Here is a 19,274-nt window from a genome sequence, read left to right on the forward strand (position 1 = left end):
ACGATATGATTTTATAATAACTCATATGTGAGTAAGTTTTGACCTACTTTTCACATCACCGCCCATAAACGACAAGCCTATTACCCTTAATTCGCATTTAAAATTTAATTCTTATCGCTTACATTTATCCTTTTCCTGTTTTAAGTTATTGCTAATTATCACAAAAAATTAAATTTAAATTTTTCCCTCTCATCATTTATGCATGTTTATGCAACTATTTATACACCGCCCTTTTTTATATTTCATTTTATTTTGGTGACACTGAATTTTTTCGTCATGCTTCAGTTGGTATTGGAATTGGAAAGTTTTAGGTTATGTTATGTAAATCAAAATGATATCAATTTAATACAAAAATATTAAAGAAATTGAACATGTTTAGGAGTATTTTAAGTAGTGGAAGATATTTTAATAGATCCAAGTCCTTTTTGAATCAAGGTTTATGTGAAAAATGTAAATACTTCCAGAGAAACACCTTTCGAAACTATTACGATTTTGCTGATAAATTAAGACAAGCCCGAAAAAAGGGCCTCAGAACAACATTATATTATGTTACTGCGGTTGGTATAGTTACAGCAGGTCTGAGTTATGCCGCCGTGCCTCTATACAGGATGTTTTGTCAAGCATACAGTTATGGCGGTACAGTCGTAGAGGGACACGATGGTAGTAAAGTAGAAAGCATGGTGCCCAACAAGAGTAGACCTATTAAAGTTCAATTTAACGCTGACAGAGCCTCAAATATGAGGTGGAATTTTAAACCACAACAGACAGAGATAACAGTAAGATTTCCTCGATTTAGATATTACGACTTTAGTAAGTTTTTTAGGTGTATCCAGGTGAAACAGCCTTAGCATTTTACACTGCCAAGAATCCTAGTAATGAACCTGTTGTTGGAATCAGTACTTATAATGTAGTTCCATTTGAAGCAGGACAGTATTTTAATAAGATACAATGTTTTTGTTTCGAAGAACAAATGTTAAATCCTAACGAACAAGTATGTGGAGTTATTTTTCTTAAAATGTTTATTCTCTTTAATTTTTTTGTAGGTTGACATGCCAGTATTCTTTTATATTGATCCAGAGTTTACAGAAAATCCATTTTTAGAAAACTGTGACCTGATCACGTTGTCTTATACATTTTTTGAAGCCAAAGAAGGCATGAAACTTCCATTTCCTCAATTTGCCAAGAGGTAGTTGTACAGTTTTTGTGAGATAAGTTATTTTTATATTAAAATAGATAATATTGTTAGTTAATTGAATATTTCATTTAATGTATAATGAAACAGCTAATGTCTATTGTTATGTTCATTTATTTTGTTTGAATACAAATATTTTATGAATTTAGTTACGAGATTATACAAATTATAACAGAAAATTTGACATATAAACATATTTTTTTAATATTTAATGGTGGCAGTGATGGGGAATGATCTTCTCATGCCCATACATTTTTCTCTATCAATAAACAGAGAATTACACTTGTTGTGAAGATCCTCTTCCAAGTTGACTCTAGTTTTCAAGAGTTGTTGATGTTGAGCTTCAGCTTCTTGAAGCTTTTTATGCAGATATTCAATACTATCTTGAAGATCGCGTACTTCATTCACCAATCTACATGAAACAAAAAAGAGAAATTCTAGTAAGGATTGTTCAAAAAATATACTAAAAGTTTGTTTAATAATGATATAATCTTTTAAATGCTACTAAAATGTGACTTAATAAGAAGTAGATGTTAGATAATGAAATATCATATAACTATATTTACCTATCTTGCGCTTGGTCTCTGCATAGTTCAATATCTTTTCTATGCGTTCTAGCTTCTAATCTTGTATGGGCTACTTTCACCGGGGCACTCTTGTCTATTATAGCTTTCTTAAGCAACTCTATGTTCTTTTCTAGGTCAAATAATTCTTGTTGAACCTAGAAAATGTATTTAAATTTAAAGAAATTATGTTTGTAAAGTTAAAAAATGTCTTTGACCTTATGCAGATGCATTTGAAGTTTGCTTTTAACTTCTAGAGTTTCAGCTGCTCTACGTGCTAGAGCATTATTAGAGTTACTCCATGCATCCCATACCTAAAAAAATAACTCCATATTTAGAAATTTATAATTTTTTTGTTAAAATAAAGTTTTACTTCTTGAGCGCATGTATTGATTAAATTGTCGATGTCAGATCTCATTTGAGCTGATCTGCCTCTTTCAGCTTGAGACCTTTGTACTATTCTGTTGCTGTTTTCTGCCCATGTTTGTGTGGTACTTACACTGCAATATTACATTAAAAATTATTAAAGCAGATTTTTTAAATATTATATACAGGGTGTCCCCTCAGTTAGGTTTTAATTTTTCACATAATTTTTTATACAAGAATCTTTAAGCTGTGTTAGCAAGTTTAAATGGAAGGGACTTGATTCTATATTTTTAGAGGACACCTTGTATATATTTTATGGAACAATTTGATGCTCAATAAAATACCATATTGCATTTTCAAAAATTCCGAATAGTTCCGAATATATTCGAAAAAAAACCGGAAATTTCAATTTTGTTTTCTATTGTTTCCTGGCTTTATTTGTTAAGATAACTTAAAATGAAAAACACATTTTCCTGGCCACTTTTTCTGCACTATAACTCTGTATGATTAAATATTGACTCTGACGTTTCGACTTCTGGCGACCATCATCAACTTAATTTTTTTAAATACGGACCTGATTTTTTTTCAATTTAATTAAATCCTTTCATCACTCTTAAAACACTATATATAGTCACTTTGATATTTGCTGACGCGACGTTTCAGACAGAAAATTCCATCACCAGAATATTTTATGCAAAAAAATAAAAATGCAATACGGCATTTTATTGAGCATCAAATTGCGCAACTTTGCCTCCATTTAGCCGATCCTGTATCTCTTACGGTTTTCGAAATCCCAACGATGAGCGTCGAATTCGAGCCACCCTGTACATGATGGTCTGTATATTATTTAATTTTTTTTTTAATGTAACATAGTATAAAACAATATAATATAATTTTGAACATACACACTATCTTTCAATATTAACAAGTAAAATCTGTAAATAGTATTAAAGGAATTGTGGGCTAATAATGTGATATTAATGCGCATTGATCTCAAACAACTGTATATAGGTATTAAATTTAATATTATACTATACTCACGTAGGATCAAATTTCTCTATACCACCATAATAATTTATACCCTTAGAGAAGTTATTCAGCTGATGACAAATGTTATCGATTCCCAATGCGCCCTCCTTGCTTCTGACGTCAGTTTCAAGCTCGTGCTGCGCAGCTCTATTGTTGCGCAGCTGATCGACAACTTTACCCGCCAGACACTTGAGTTTGGCCTGAGCGTTTCGATAGGTTTCGATCTCCCTCAGCAGGCACTGTTCGGGGCTATCGTGGACCAGTTCAACTCCTAAAATTGTTTTTATTTGTTGATTTTCCAGAACAAATAATTGATAATGTTTAATTTGTACCTACCTGATCTTTTTTCTCTGTTATACAGACACTCTTGCGCAATGTGTAGCGGAGCCTCAATGTCGATTATAGCTTTATCGATAGCTCTTTTCGAATCTTGCAACAGGCTGGATTCTGTTAGTAAACGTTCCAATTCGGTTCTAGCTTCGTTACGCCAAAAAGTCGTATCTGTCAGTCTTTCGCCCAATCTTCTGCCTGATTCCCTCTGCCCCTGAGCAGTTTTTTCATCTGTCTCCCTGTATAAATTACTTTAAGTTAAGAATAGAAAAAAAAACAGCATATTTTTTATATACCCCCTGTATTAGAAATAGTCATAAAAAATAGAGTTGCTATTTAAACAAAATGCTAAGATATATTTCAAATTTGGGACAGGCTGTTTGAGACTTTTTACATCAAAAAAGAGTGCAAGTTATACCCAGTGGCTCGTGGCTCAAAACTATAGTTCAAACTTTAAATGTTACCTCATAACTCGTATAAAATCTCCTCTGAGCCTCTCTGAGTAATTTCTGTTAGTGTCCGACTCATTGTAGTGTTTCAAGTTGCTCTGAGTCCATTCTAATGGAGTGTACCGAGTGTACAAAGCCGCACGAGCTGCGTGAGCAGGGTTTCTTTCAAATCCAGTCACTAAATTTGGAAATTTTAATGGTTCTGTCGCCATACCATATGGAGTGTAACATGGATCGACCATGGCATTTGTAGCATGTTGATTTGGTCTAAAATATGGTATATTTGTATTATAATTTCGCTTTAAAACATTAGAAATATTTACAATGGTGTTACTTCTACAGTTTCGTAGCCAAGAGTGGGTCTCCATGGATGAGGCCTGGGTGTTTGGTAGTACTGTCCTATTCTGGTGGGCATTGGTGGTCCAGCTACTTGTTCCATGCATGGTGTAGCTCCCACACTGCTCCATGGTTGTAGTTGCTACAAAAAAGTGTTATTAAAAGACTTAACTGTCCTAAATATAACTAAAACGTTGTGTAAAATACCGAATATAATACTGTTTCACTTTGAGTCATCTTTTAAAAAATATTTTATCAAAATTTTCTAAGAAAAAAAATCATAATAATTATGTTATTGACATTCTTTTTTTAACAGGTACTGTCACTATCTTGTCAATAGCAATTGTATGTATAAGGTTCAAAAATGTACTAAAATTAAAATATAGGCTGAACATAATTTTGTATATCGTTTGTATTGTAATCACAAAGGGATATTTTGAATTGGCGGCAATTTTAATTTAAAAATAAATGTGTTTTACTAGTTGCATACAAAACAAAATTTTTTAGTATCCATTGTTGGGCTTCATTGACGTTGATTTTAATTTATTTTAGCTACTATACGTTTCTTAAGTCTCTCTGTACTATCAATGTAATTAATATATATTCTAGCGTACACAAATTATACTTAAAAATTAATTTCTGGGGTGTATTGGTTAATTTTATATTTTTAATCAACACATTTTTTCGTATCCAAATATACACGCCACTGACTATTTATCTGACATTTCTTGTGTAAATATAACCTCTATTTTTTAGTTTTTTATTTTTATATTTTAATTATCATTATCATAAGTTATTAAGAATTAATCAAGAGAATAGTTCATTCATAGAGTTAAAAAGTTCATTAAATGCAATGACTAGTGTAATTCAAAAACCCGAAAATACCCCAGAACGTAAGTACAAGGATTAATAATTTACTATTTACAATTTTTTTTAATTTAGCCTATTCAGTTTTCTATTTCTAAAGTCCAGATAATTCTCCTGAATTAATTATTTAATCTCATTTGTTTTGGTTTGTTTTTTTAAATTTCTATGATATGAATCAATAATTATCACTTAATTATAATTTCAGACTGTCCAGGAACTGAAAGTGATCAGGCTGGCAAAGCTTCGGCATGTTCTGGATGTCCCAATCAACAGATTTGTTCTTCAGGACCAAAGGGTCCTGATCCAGGAATAGCTTTAGTTAAAGAAAGGTACGTTTATTATATTATTCTAAACACAGTACTATTTATAGTGCTATTTTAATATATATTTACATTTTTTTAGATTAGAGTCTGTGAAAAATAAGATATTGATACTTTCTGGCAAAGGAGGTGTTGGTAAAAGCACTGTAACAGCTCTGCTCAGTAGAGCTTTAGCAGCAAGAGATAATGATCAAAATGTAAGAAATTTTCATATAATTATTATAGAATAATTGGTATAGGTACTTACTCTATTATATCTACTTCTTCTTTCCTTTTCTTGCCCAAAAATCATCATTTGTGCTACTCTTTTTACCTTTATATCCTTAACAAACAGAAAACTCTAATCCTATTTATAGAAATATTCAATATACAAGTAATATCTGAGATTATAAATAATTCAAAATATTTATATTTAGCCAGCCAGTGAACTAGTTTTAAAAACAAAACAAAACCAAAAGCCTTCACAATATCTAATTCTTGATGCATACTCATTTATAGTGGTGCCATGATGTACCAGGATGTCTGCCCTATATATTTTGGCAAATTGCATGACCTCATATAAGACAAAATCAATAAATACCCTTACAGTATTTCTGTTTTCTGTTATATACAATGTTGATTAAAAGTATTTTTAGATAGCAGTCTTGGATATTGACATATGCGGACCTTCACAACCAAGAGTCTTAGGGGTAGCTGATGAACAAGTTCACCAATCGGGATCTGGATGGTCTCCAGTAGTAAGTAAAATGATTTTTGCACTAAAAAATGGTGGAATATTGTTAAAAATGTATTGTTTTGTTTTGCAGTATGTAGATGACAATCTTTCAGTGATGTCAATAGGCTTTCTGTTATCTTCTCCTGATGATGCGATTATTTGGAGAGGTCCAAAGAAAAATGGAATGATTAGACAATTTTTGAGTGAAGTGGACTGGGGAAAACTTGATTATTTACTTATGGATACACCACCAGGTTAAATAAATGAATTTTTTATATAATTAAATTATTTATTTACATTTTTTTAGGTACATCCGATGAACATTTATCAGCAGTTACTTATCTATCACAAGCAAACTTAACTGGTGCAGTTATAGTGACCACTCCTCAAGAAGTAGCACTGTTAGATGTGAGAAAAGAGATAGATTTTTGTAGGAAAACCAGTATAAACATTCTGGGTGTGATAGAGAACATGTCTAAATTTATATGCCCTTGCTGTCAAGTATGTTTTTGAGCATTTATAATAAAGGGTTTTAATTTTATTGCTAATAATTGTACTTTTAGAAAGAATCAGAAGTATTTCCTGCTAACACTGGAGGTGCAGAAAGGATGTGTAATGAGTTGAATGTACCATTTCTGGGTTCATTACCATTGGACCCAAAAGTTACCAGATGTTGCGACGAGGGTAGAAATTTTATCGAAGAGGTGCCTGATTCACCGGTTATTAAATCACTGGATAAAATTATAGCAGGTGAGTTAAATTAAACAAATATACAGGATGATGAAATAAATAATTTATTTTCTTTCTTGCAGAACTTATAAAAAAGTGTCAGAACAATTTCTAATCTAAGAAAATATATGTAAATACAAATTAAGTAAAAAACATATATAATGTGTAGTTATGCTTATATATGATTATGCTTGCAATGCTGGTCTTTCTTTTTTGGCTTTCAGTTGTTCATTTGTTGAAGAATATCCAGTCCCACCCTTAAAAATATCAAAAATTAATACAACATACCTATAAAAAACTCAAAAACTTACCCTTTGCATGATTATAATATCCTTTTCTTGCAATTTTTTGTTAGTCAATGGATGAATCATATCTTTCTTTATTAATTTTTCCAAACATTCTAATGTAACTACATCTCCCCTAAAAAAAGTTTCTATTTTGTTAATGTTACTTCCTTTTATAATAAATAAAGTGCATCTTACGTTGGTCTAAGTACAGCGCAAGGTACAGAATTACTTAAAATATCATGGGTTACTGCACACATGTATCTATTTTCCTGTATATGAATTGATTTTTTGCTGTCCTCTTTAACTGGTGTAAATTTTACGCCAACTAAATCTTTTACTTTCATAGGTTTACCAGATACAGGACAGTAAATAGTTGGATCCTTTAAAGATTATATAATTTAAAAAAAAAATACATAACTATTAATATAAATAAAGAACTTACGGGTTTTTCAAGTTTAGATTTTTCAGTATTATGTGCTTGCCCTGGTACCCAAAAACTTGGCAAAACTTTGTCTTTACCGTTTGCCATGTTTGATATAGATGAAGTTGTAGGTTCTAAAAAGTATATAGTGTATCATCAAGAAGCAGCTTGTGAGTCATATTTTTACCTGTCTTGAACCCATCTATTGGTTTACTAACAATGTTGCTTTCACTCTTAACAAATTTCTGAACTTGTGCTTCAATCTCACTTGCTTTTTTATTGGCCAGTTCTTCATCTTCTTTCTTTTTTAGCCTGTCGTATTCTTTTAGTTTCCTGCTGTACTCATTCTTTTTGGAGATAATATACTCTAAAATTACTTCCTTGTCAAATAAATAACCATCTTTCCTAAAGTATAAATATTGAGATAATTGAACACAGAATGATTTTAAAAACTTACGTTATAACAGGATTTCTACAAGGCTGCAATGATAGAGAGCATGCATCGAAATTTTTTATGGAATCTTTACTCAGTCTCTGCACATTTGTACCGTAGCCTGAAGCCTGGGCATCTTTTTTCTTTTCGTGGTAAGTGTAGACTGCTCCAGCAGTGCAATTTCTAGCGTGTCTAGTCATTATAAAATACCTGCTATCTCTAAATTGGTAGGATTAAAATATGCTCTTATTCCTGAGGATAATACAAATGAAAGAAATACACTGATGAAACCGAAGGAAATATACTGAGTTTAACAACACCCAGATACCAACACAGAGACAAGATGAATAAATAGAAAATAATTTAGGAGAATGTCCAGAATAGAATAATCACCATAATTTACTATTGCTGTACTGTTTATTTTTGTTGTTGTCTTTGTCTAATAATTAACCATAGATTATAAATGACCAATCTAAGTTTGAGCCATTAAAAAATAAAAAAGAAGAAAATCTATATCAAATCTGTGGTTGCACATATTTAAGACCAGAAGTATTAAAAAGAAGAAGAATATTACTTTGATTCTGTGGTGACCGTTCTTTTCAGCCCTGAAATATGAAAAAGAAGAAGAACGCCTGTGGCGCCATTATGGAAAAAGTGAGAAAAATTTGAACTAAAATCTAAAATGTCGCCAAAATTTTTATTTTTAAGCAAAGACAGCTATTCTAAATCTTGTTTTTGTTAATATAAAACGAATTGAACGGTTACAAAATCGTTATAAATCTAATAAACACTTTATTTTTGTAGAATAAATATTTTATTTTAGGCATAGCATTATTTATGCAGCAAAAAAAGATCATGACTGGGCAACGTTTTCCGTTGTCAGAAGTTCTTTTACGAGTTTTCTGATTTTCTGGTAGAAAAAGTGATTTTTCTGTGCACTACTTGAGCTTATTCTGTTCCGTAAGGCCTGTTTAATCTCCTGTAACTGTAAGTACCCATTGTTTTGATGCTTTTTGTAGTTTATTTCACTCTCAAATATTTCAATTACATCATCATTAAAAGCTTATATATTTTTCCAATTTTCGTAATTTTCTTTTTTAAAATCGAGTGTATGAAAACATAGACACATTTCTTGATGTCTCTATTGTACAATAGAATGTCAATACAATGTTTTTTATTCCTAAACTAATATTTTGTCCCTATTTCTAGGTCTTTTAGAATACATCAGTGTTAGTATACCCAGTATAATATTACACAAGAGAATGGTGTCTTTCTGTATCCTTCCCCAGAAGAGGAGACCTGGAACATCCTCTAACTTCGATGGTCGACCATCAATAACCTGCATAGCAAGTACAGGTATTCGAAAAAGTTACTACCCTCCGTATCTAAAAGCTGGCTGAGGATTTATCTTTGACCATAGGTTAAATTAGCTGGGGGACAAGAAGGTAAAACATTAAAAATCACATCAGGAAACAAAGATTTCTAAGAGGAGGTTTTATAAAGGTTTAACCCCATCTTCGACTACTGCAGTACAAGAAATTCAAAGTAAGCTTTATTTTTATTAATATATGTCTGGAGATTGTCTTTACTGGTTAATCCCATTTATAGTTTTCCTAATTTCCGTACTGTTAGAGAAACATAAAAAATTATGAGAATATATTATGTGGTAACAGTATCTCGTTTTCATTCTTTGATAGATGTAGTAAAGTATTTACTTTGTTTTGAGTGTTTTAAATATGTTTTGTTTTGTTTTAGACATGTTAATAATACCACACAAGAGAACGGTGTCTTTCTGCATCCTTCCACAAAAGAGGGGACCTGGATCATCCTCTGACTCTGATGTTTGGCCATTGGAGACCTGCATAGCATATTTTAAAAAGTAAGTTACTTAGTACAGTGCTCCATATTTAGATATATTTCGTATTTTTTGGACCATGTAGTATTATACCCTGTAGTCTGTAACAAATTTGCATTGTATTAATATAATGCTTTAATTATGATTTTCTTTTTTAGGAATGTTATTAACAATACACACCTGCACATAGAGACCTCCTAAAAGAAGAGACCTGGGTCACCCCTTGTATAATCTGATATCGCCTCTACCAGATACCATCACATTGATTATTTCAACATTTAACAGCATATTGAGGATGAATTTCATGATGAGAGGCGCTCGCTCAATAACTTTAGGTAAATTATACTAAAATATTTTTTTTAATCAAACATATTTAATAAACAACTAATGTTATTGTATTTTGTAAAATATAGTTATAAATATTCAAAGGTTATAAATGATTAATTTTAAATGAAGTAATTTGGCGCTCAATTTACTTTAGTTTTATGCAACTAAAAATACCCTTAAATGTATGTAGGGTTGCTTATATTAAAAGTTAGTTTTTTTATTTAGTTTTTAAGAGTTTTAATATTTTTAATTATTATAATTAAAATATTTCTTAATTACCAATGCAACTAATTTCTTTCAATTTTTTTTATGTTTTGGAGGTTCCTATGTACCGTATAAAACGGCATCTAAAAAAGTTAGTTTTGAAATGACGATCGATGACATTCTGTATCGCGATTTTCATTTCATAGTCATCGCTGACGCCTTTTTTTTATCATGTTGTATCTTATAATACCGTATGATAGAAAAAAAGCGGCGCCCAGTTGACTTCAAAATGACGATCGATAATATTCCTTATACAATCTTACATATATAAAATGACAGCGATCTTCATTTCATAGCCATCGCTGACGCCGTTTTTTTTATCATACTATATTTTATGTACCCTACCAATTTACTGATGTTATTTAATGTTATAGAAATAATGATTTTTAATCAAGCTTGTTAGTGAACAATTAATTATTTCTTTCTTTATATTTGGCTTACAGAACCAAGACTTTCCAGAAAGCTACCCAGAAGATTTATTTACCCAACATATATAGACGTCAACGTGTCCATCAGCACCTTGGATTTTAATATACTTTTTATATTACTATTGTTAATACAGACTTATATGTTAATAAAGAATATAATTAAAAAATAAATGAGTTTTATTGGACTAAAATATATTATACTGTCTATTCGTGAACAAATAGAAAATGACATTTAATTATAACAAATAATATAATCTAAGACTAACTTAACAAATTGTTCTGGAATAGACAATATTCTATACTATATTCTCCTGATCAAAATTCAGCATTTTCAGAGACTGAAAAATATTTAATCAGAACATATTTGATTTGGAAATTGGTCATCAGGTTTTTAGATTAATAATTTTTAACTAAATGGTGAATGTACCTAACTGCCTTACGCCTGGTATCAAAATATACCTCCACGCTCTTATATGTTACTGATACAAATTCAAGATTTTTAATTTTGAACAAAAGCTGTCAAAAATAATTTCAGCCTAGCAAATTTTGGAGTACCTGGCCAACGAGTTAGAATAATTAGATTTTTTTGAAAAATCGACCATAACTTCCAAACTAAAAGAGATATCGAGGAACGGAAGACGGCAATCGATAGGGAATTCAATTTTCTATAAGGGTGCAAAATTAGGGGACGATCGGAGACAAAAAAAATTTCTCGGCAAAAATGAAGTAAGGTTTAACCCCTTACCTCATTTTTCGCCAAAAATTTTTTTTGTTTCCATTCTCGCCCTTATTTTGCGCCCTTATAGAGGGTTGAAATGCCTATCGAAAGCGCTGTTCCGTTCCCCTCTAACCCTTATAGTTTCCGAGATATTAGGGGTTGAAGTTTTCCAACGAGGTCGAATTGCTAGAGATAGCAAAAATATCGTTGATTAATGCTATATTTACATGTGGTACTAAATTTACGGTTTATCTCTTCACCCTTATGCAGTCCTAATAAAAATCGGCGGATTTTGAGCAGGTTTAAAAATTTTCGTGCAGTCTTTGTCAAAAAGTGAATTTTCTCGGACTTGTATCAGGAGTACATGAGTGCGACTAGGTAAATACTATCTCTTCTCATTTATATGTTCCTGATAAAAATCATCATTTTGGACAAGGTGAAAAATGTTCGTTAATTTTTGTTTTTTGTTAAAAGCTGAATTTTCTCGGATTTGTATCAGGAATGCATAAGAGTGAGGAGGTAAAGTAGGTATTATTTTTATATAAAATACTGTCTAATCCTGAACAACATGTTACGTTTTTTAGTATTAGAATACATTATTTTCTTGACAATTAAATTACTTTTTATCTGTTTATGATTAGACAGTATTTCTAATATATTTTGGTTGATTAAAACTCATTTATTTTTAATTATTCTTTATTATCATATTAGTTTGTATTAACAATAGTAATATAAAATGTATATTAAAATCCAAGGTGGCTGATGGACATGCTTTTGTCTATATGTTGAGGTAAATAAATCTTCTGGCTACCCTTCTGAAAAGTCTTGGTTCTGTAAGAAAAAAATAAAGAAATAATTAAGTGATAGTTGACTAACAAGCTTGATTAAAAACTATTACTTCTACAATATGATCGAAAAAAAAACGGCGTCAACGATGGCTATGAAATGAAGATCGCCGTAATTTTAAATGTAAAATTATATGGGAAATGTCATCGATCGTCATTTCCAATAAGCCAGCTGGAGGCCGTTTTTTTTTCATTCATACAATATAACTTTAAATAACCAGTAAATTGATAGGGTACACATTAAAATATTATAGGAATCTTTGTAACATAAAGAACTTCTTTTAAAAGTAATACAAGGAAAAAAACATGAAAAAGAATTGCATATAAAATGACAGCGATCTTCATTCCATAGCCATCGCTGACGCCGTTTTTTCTCGATCATACGGTATTTTATTTATTTATAACAATTAAAAACTGTTAAAAAGTAAATTATTGTATTTGTAGTTGCGTAAAACTAAAGTTAATTGTGCGCCAAAATATTTTATTTGAAATTAATCATTTATAGCTCTATATTTTTCAAAATGCAATAGCTTTTAGTTATTTATTAAACACATGTGACTAAAAAAACACGTTTTAGTATAATTTACCTAAAATTATTTAGTTTCCTCTTCAATAATGAATTTCATCCTTATTCCACTGTTGAATGTTAAATTGGTTGAATTAAGGTACAGCTGTCTTGATACCATCGTTGGTAATATTCATCAAATGGATAAATGTACTGCCCTGGAACTGTATATACATCCATCAATTTATTGTACAAAATCTGTAAAAAAAAATAAATAGTTATTACACTTCATTATAATTTATATCTACAAAATACAATAATGTTAAATCTATCAAACACACTTGATTTAAAAAAATCTTTTAGTATAATTTACCTAAAGTTATTTAGTTCTTCTTCAATGATGAATTTCCACATTCCACTGTTGAATGTTGAATTTAATCAGCCTAATGGCATCTTGAAGCTTGAAAAGGGTGGTTGAAGAGCAGCTGTTCCAAAGCAGTACAATATCCCATCCAAAAACTCAATTTTAAATGGATTTGTATGATCAATTGAAAAAAGTGATTGAAAATAATCTAAAATAACAACTATATATTGACAAAAGAAATAAAATACATTAGAGAACCCAGGTTAGAGGGGTGACCCGGGTCTCCTCTTCTTAGGGGAGGCTAGCTATGATACTCTGGAGTCGATGTTAATCAGGAAAATTCATAGGAAAATTGATAGAAAATCCAGAAGTGACAATCTGTGGCTGAAACAGGTATTTTAACTAAATGGCGAATGCGCCAGGGATCGATTGGGAATTAGTCCTCATTTTGAATTTTTTATATTTAAATACAGGCAAACCAAACCAACAGAATGCGTAAAATTATAGCAATTCATGGCATATGATTTGTGAAAAATGACATGAAAATAAATCCATCAAAACTAAAATTCTGTAGATGGTATATTTCACCAAAGAAATAAAAACTAAGAAATAGAGTTAATGAAATATGTTAGAGAAATAATAAATGATATTATTTCCACAATCAAGAAAATATGGGATGCCAGCTATTATAGAGAAAAGAAAGTAATCCAAAAAAATAACAATCAAAAAATAACAAAAAACATCATGATGTACGCCATCAAGTAAAGTTCTAAGTGGATGCTACTATACCAAAAAAAAAGGCCAAAAGCCAGAAATTGACTTGGCCAAATTTGGCCAAAAGCCAAAACTAAAAATAGATAGTAAGAATTTTTTTCTGTGGCAATAAGAAACCATAAAAATGTAACTCAGAGACCTATTGTAAGTCTTTCCTAATTAATTAAATTTAGATATCATGAAATCCACAGACCAACGTTAAATACCAGTATAAATAGATTTACCCAAAACAAATAAAAGTTTAGATATACTTATAAGTCCTGATGCCATTGTTGGAAAGGATAAATGTACTACCCTGAAACTGTATACATCCATTGATTTGCTGTACGAAATCTATAAAAAAAATAAATATATTACATTTCTTCATAATTTATATCTACATAAACTGTCCGTAAAATTAAATACCACAGCGATTTTTTTACTCATTTTCAACGAGTTGTAACTTTGAAAAAAATGGACCAATTTTGTTGATTTTTTTTGGATATTAAAGATCGGTTTTCGTAAATTGATCTGATTTTTCTAAATTTTGTATGAGATTTAGTTTTCTATGATATACAGAGTGGGAAAAAAAAGAATGTAATTTTTGTGTTGCTGTCATTTTGCCAAAAAACAAAATTTAACTAGAATTATAAGTTCTGGGTATAGCTAAGACTAATATCTCGGGACGTATTTGGAATTTTTACGATAACTCAACTGGAATAAAAGATAATCAATTTTTACTCTAATTTGTATGTTTTCTAACTTTCTTAAGACATATGCTAACAAAACTGAAATTAACTTTAAAATTGTAGGATTTTCGTTACTTTTACAATGTGAAATTAAAAAGAAAACTACTAAAGTTGCAGCTAAACTACAGATTTTTAGACACAAAAAGAGTTTTTACAAAAATATCAAATACGTGTCGAGCTTTTATATTAACATTATGGGCTGTTAAGTTCAGAATATTAAAAAAATAATTTTACTTTTTCGCTGGTCGTATTTTTAAGAGATCCTGTATTAAACTGCGTGAGTTAAATAATTTTTTTTTTAATTTCACATTGTAAAAGTAACGAATATCCTACAATTTTAAAGTTAATTTCAGTTTTGTTAGCACATTAAGAAAGGTAGAAAAAAATACAAGTTAGAGTAAAAATTGGTTATCTTTTATACCCGATGAGTTATCGTAAAAATTCCAAATACGTCCCGAGATATTAGTCTTAGCTATACCCAGAACTTATAACCTCCTGCCCCCCTGTTGCGCCTCTGCCTGGAACTGTATACATTCATCGATTTGTTGTAGAAAAGCTGTAAAAAAGAAATACGTAATATTACATTTTTTTTATATATTTTCTTGACTTGTAAAAATACTTTTCTTGTATGTTATTACTAATAAATAAACTAAACTAAACTAAACTTTAATTAAGCTTGCTATACTAATTATTGTGTCTTTCTTGTTTCATATTAATATTTTTTATATCCTCAAAAAAATGGTTAGTGTGTTAATAATCAATTAATAAATTTATGATAATTGTTTTTAAATATATAATAAAATAAACTTACTTTTATCTGGATAATGTAAAACCAATCTCGTAGGTAGGAAAAAAGGTAGAAAGGTAGAAAAAAATACAAGTTAGAGTAAAAATTGGTTATCTTTTATACCCGATGAGTTATCGTAAAAATTCCAAATACGTCCCGAGATATTAGTCTTAGCTATACCCAGAACTTATAACCTCCTGCCCCCCTGTTGCGCCTCTGCCTGGAACTGTATACATTCATCGATTTGTTGTAGAAAAGCTGTAAAAAAGAAATACGTAATATTACATTTTTTTTATATATTTTCTTGACTTGTAAAAATACTTTTCTTGTATGTTATTACTAATAAATAAACTAAACTAAACTAAACTTTAATTAAGCTTGCTATACTAATTATTGTGTCTTTCTTGTTTCATATTAATATTTTTTATATCCTCAAAAAAATGGTTAGTGTGTTAATAATCAATTAATAAATTTATGATAATTGTTTTTAAATATATAATAAAATAAACTTACTTTTATCTGGATAATGTAAAACCAATCTCGTATAGCCAAGAATAATAGAGAAACATCAGAATTATATGTGGTGACCCAGCTGTGGGATTCTGAGTAGGCTCCGTAGCAAGAAATTTCTTGCCTAGCCTATGTTATTTGTATACGATTGATGAGTCACTAGACAGGAAATATGTTTACAGAATCGCACTGCAGGTCTCGTCTTTTAGGTGGTCTTTGCAAGACAGATGTGCATTGTTAATAACACTCCTAAAAAAGAACATTATAATTAAGACAATGCAAATTTCACTAACATATGACGATTGTTATATGATATATTAAAACTGAGAAACGTTTTGTTTTTAATCTGAAAGAATTATCCTTGTTTATATGCATTTGTGAAGAATGGGGACACCTTTGTGTATACAAACACTGATTTATTCTAAACAGACTTTAATTGCCTGTAGGAACAAACACATAAAAAATTACCTTAGGAATAAAAAACATCTTTATTAAACTCTCTACCAAAAAAAAATGGCTGAAAAAATACCAAATATTTCTGAATATGAAGCAATATTCTAAGTAGATTTATTTTTATTGTACAATAGAGATATCAAGAAACGTATTATATGTATATTTCCATATACTCGACTTTGAAAACGAAAATTATGAAAATTGAAAAAATATACAAGCTGTTAATTATGACGTAACTGAAATATTTGAAAGTGAAAAAATCTATAGAAAACACGCAAAATAATAGGTACTTACATTTTCAGGAGATTAAGCAGACCTTAAGGAACAGAATAAACTGAAATAGTGCACAGAAAAATCGCTTTTTCTATCATAAAATAAGAAAAATGTTAGGAGCGGAACCTAAACGACTGAAACGACTTGGCTGTTAACAAAACAACGGAAAGTCGCACGTCAACGTTGTCAGATTGAATGCTTGTAAAACAGATTGCTCATTTTTTGCTGGATAAATATTGCTGTGTCTAGAAGAAAATATAATATTAATTCTGCTGAAACAAAAATTGTATCAAATGTTTATTAGATTTATTATGATTTTGTAACGGTTTTATGGACAAACATTTTAGACTTACAAAAATATTGATATTAGTTTCAGGATTTTGCTAATATCTTGGCAACAACGGAAATACTTTAGTTCAAAATTTTCTCACTTTTTCCACAATGGCGCCACCTGCATTCTTCTTCTTTTTCGTATTTCAGGTCTTAAAAGAACCGTAACCACAGAATCAAAGTATTGTTCTTCTTCTCTTTTATTTTTACGGCTCGAAACGTGAGCAACAACAGATTCGACATAGAATCCTCTTCTTTCCTTTTAAGTGGCTTATACTTACATAAGTCATTTGGCCAGTTAAATTAAAATTTTTACATGTATTTTAGACAAAACGTAAAAAAGTGTAAAAACGCGTAAATACATCAATAAAACATCGATAGTATCTATCGATACAGCCCCATATATTTAAAACAACCTTTGAAAACAACGGATTTCTGAATGGTTTATGAAAAAAAAAATTAACCATAATATAAATTAGTTAATTAAAAAATTGGTTGTTTAATTTAATAAATTAAACAACCTATTTTTCTATGTTTAATTACGCACATGTGTAGAAAATATATACATTTTAAACAAAACAGTAATTTTATTTCCAAAATTATTCATATTACAATTTTACAAGAGTTGTTATCACAGATTCAAAATACCATTCAAATTTGTAGGTATTTCTATGATCCTAAATTACCTCAAATGAAACTGAAATTGTTTGTTTCCAATCTTGCCCAATAAATATTCTACAAAAATATACCAATTGTCATCATTGTGTATTTCTTTTAAAGTCTCTAGAATGCTATTAATCTCAGGTAAACAATCATTTAATTCTGATTGTCGATCGCCTAAACACCATGCTATACTCATATGAAATGATGGATCCTAAAAGAACAAAATTGGTTTATACAAAAACATAGAAATCTTATACTAATCTTATAAATACCTCATAGAATGGAGGTAACTTATATTCACTAAGAGAATGATTCAAATTCTCAACTATTTTTAATAAACTATCATATCCACTTTTAATTTCTATCCCTATAAAAGTTCTAGTCTTTTCTTCGTTACAATAAACTTTAGCATTACCAAATACAATCATAAACCTACAAAATATACGCATAGTCTAATTAAGCCAATTATATTGTGCTATAAAACTTACTTATTGAAACATTTTATATATTCTTGCACAGATTGAACAAATGGTGTTATCCATATATACCTTAAAATAACTGTTTTAGTTAAACTAATATGAAAATCATTGCATTGCTTCAGTTCTATATACTCTGGGACTATTTTCTTAATTGCTAAAAGAAAGTTCTGTAAACCCATGTGGGCTTCAACTAAAATTCAATAAATATCAATAACAAAACTTGTATATTAATTTTATTTAAAAGAAAAACAGAGTATACTTACAAGGAATACAAATATAGCTTGGCCAATTACCTCTTTCATGTGCAAATGACCGAACTCTTCCCTCATGTAATAAGGGATCATCAACATAATCATTTTCATTTTTATTACTAAATTGTGATGGAACTGGTAACCTACTTTATGAATGATAATGGTATATTATCTATAATTCCATTATATATTTTAGGGTAAACTAAATGATACTTACCGTTTAGAAGGATATGAAGAATCACTATCGTAAGTTCTTTTCACCGATACCCTAGGCCCTGGCACCTCTTCATCAGACGAATCTCCTCCATACTCTTCCAAGAGACTCAGGGACCCTTTTCCAAACATAGCAGCAATAAAGATATTGCATTAAGAAAGTAATATAAAACTTATTCTCTCTCAGAATCCTTTTAAAAAAAATTATAAATATATTTTTAACCTTAAAAATTTTATCAAAATAAATACATTATGTATTGCTGGTTGTATAAGAAAAAGTACTTAGTTCTACTTAGTTTTTTTGCTCCTTGAAAACTGGAGTATATAAATATCTGATTGGCGCAAAAATGTTAAATTTAATCCAATATTGTATTCGCTTATAAATTAAAGAAACACGTTGTTTCTTTTTAATTTTATTGAATAATTAAAATTAATTGTATAAGTAGTTGCCTATATTCCTACTATGTTTT

The 19,274-nt window shown here is 29.8% G+C and overlaps 5 protein-coding genes and 2 long non-coding RNA genes across 11 annotated transcripts; 3 read left to right on the plus strand and 4 right to left on the minus strand.

Annotated features, from left to right (window-relative positions):
• Nucleotides 1-268: 268 nt before the first annotated feature.
• On the plus strand, nucleotides 269-1,380 carry LOC115889902 (cytochrome c oxidase assembly protein COX11, mitochondrial). Its single transcript, XM_030909994.1, has 3 exons — nucleotides 269-776; nucleotides 824-991; nucleotides 1,044-1,380. Exons 1-3 carry the CDS (start codon nucleotides 372-374, stop codon nucleotides 1,188-1,190), a joined length of 720 nt encoding a protein of 239 aa, XP_030765854.1. The 5' UTR covers nucleotides 269-371; the 3' UTR covers nucleotides 1,191-1,380.
• Nucleotides 1,289-4,595, minus strand: LOC115889899 (tektin-3-like). Its single transcript, XM_030909990.1, has 9 exons — nucleotides 4,473-4,595; nucleotides 4,253-4,407; nucleotides 3,945-4,196; nucleotides 3,487-3,719; nucleotides 3,163-3,421; nucleotides 2,129-2,255; nucleotides 1,974-2,069; nucleotides 1,759-1,913; nucleotides 1,289-1,604 (listed from the first exon to the last, which is right to left on the minus strand). Exons 1-9 carry the CDS (start codon nucleotides 4,500-4,502, stop codon nucleotides 1,394-1,396), a joined length of 1,518 nt encoding a protein of 505 aa, XP_030765850.1. The 5' UTR covers nucleotides 4,503-4,595; the 3' UTR covers nucleotides 1,289-1,393.
• A 395-nt stretch (nucleotides 4,596-4,990) lies between these two features.
• Nucleotides 4,991-7,093, plus strand: LOC115889900 (cytosolic Fe-S cluster assembly factor NUBP1 homolog). Its single transcript, XM_030909992.1, has 8 exons — nucleotides 4,991-5,158; nucleotides 5,338-5,461; nucleotides 5,535-5,649; nucleotides 6,088-6,189; nucleotides 6,259-6,421; nucleotides 6,475-6,668; nucleotides 6,731-6,917; nucleotides 6,980-7,093. Exons 1-8 carry the CDS (start codon nucleotides 5,119-5,121, stop codon nucleotides 7,009-7,011), a joined length of 957 nt encoding a protein of 318 aa, XP_030765852.1. The 5' UTR covers nucleotides 4,991-5,118; the 3' UTR covers nucleotides 7,012-7,093.
• LOC115889901 (nitric oxide synthase-interacting protein homolog) lies at nucleotides 6,941-8,463 on the minus strand. The gene is made up of 6 exons (XM_030909993.1): nucleotides 8,062-8,463; nucleotides 7,792-8,009; nucleotides 7,626-7,738; nucleotides 7,379-7,563; nucleotides 7,208-7,316; nucleotides 6,941-7,153 (listed from the first exon to the last, which is right to left on the minus strand). Exons 1-6 carry the CDS (start codon nucleotides 8,235-8,237, stop codon nucleotides 7,082-7,084), a joined length of 873 nt encoding a protein of 290 aa, XP_030765853.1. The 5' UTR covers nucleotides 8,238-8,463; the 3' UTR covers nucleotides 6,941-7,081.
• Nucleotides 8,464-8,713: 250 nt separating this feature from the next.
• On the plus strand, nucleotides 8,714-11,039 carry LOC115889936. 2 transcript variants are annotated; one of them, XR_004051529.1, is made up of 6 exons: nucleotides 8,759-8,797; nucleotides 8,861-9,024; nucleotides 9,247-9,582; nucleotides 9,793-9,916; nucleotides 10,051-10,227; nucleotides 10,927-11,039. It is a non-coding gene; the product is annotated as an uncharacterized LOC115889936 (long non-coding RNA). The 2 variants fall into 2 exon arrangements; XR_004051528.1 differs by having other exon boundaries at nucleotides 8,714-9,024.
• Nucleotides 11,040-12,339: 1,300 nt separating this feature from the next.
• On the minus strand, nucleotides 12,340-17,016 carry LOC115889979. Its single transcript, XR_004051542.1, has 5 exons — nucleotides 16,890-17,016; nucleotides 16,146-16,391; nucleotides 13,353-14,450; nucleotides 13,062-13,237; nucleotides 12,340-12,460 (listed from the first exon to the last, which is right to left on the minus strand). It is a non-coding gene; the product is annotated as an uncharacterized LOC115889979 (long non-coding RNA).
• Nucleotides 17,017-17,775: 759 nt separating this feature from the next.
• Nucleotides 17,776-19,215, minus strand: LOC115889877 (U6 snRNA phosphodiesterase). Of its 4 annotated transcripts, none has more exons than XM_030909966.1 (5): nucleotides 18,809-19,215; nucleotides 18,634-18,737; nucleotides 18,350-18,494; nucleotides 18,134-18,293; nucleotides 17,776-18,072 (listed from the first exon to the last, which is right to left on the minus strand). In XM_030909966.1, the coding sequence occupies exons 1-5, from the start codon at nucleotides 18,934-18,936 to the stop codon at nucleotides 17,881-17,883; spliced, it is 729 nt and encodes a 242-aa protein (XP_030765826.1). In that variant the 5' UTR covers nucleotides 18,937-19,215; the 3' UTR covers nucleotides 17,776-17,880. The 4 variants fall into 4 exon arrangements, with proteins under 4 accessions (XP_030765826.1, XP_030765825.1, XP_030765823.1 ...); XM_030909965.1 differs by having other exon boundaries at nucleotides 18,604-18,737; XM_030909963.1 differs by having other exon boundaries at nucleotides 17,780-18,072; nucleotides 18,350-18,530; nucleotides 18,604-18,734; nucleotides 18,809-19,065.
• Nucleotides 19,216-19,274: the final 59 nt, after the last annotated feature.

This window comes from Sitophilus oryzae, unplaced genomic scaffold (assembly GCF_002938485.1).
Source record: "Sitophilus oryzae breed Bouriz unplaced genomic scaffold, Soryzae_2.0 scaffold_857_pilon_pilon, whole genome shotgun sequence".
NCBI classification, from domain to species: domain Eukaryota; kingdom Metazoa; phylum Arthropoda; class Insecta; order Coleoptera; family Curculionidae; genus Sitophilus; species Sitophilus oryzae.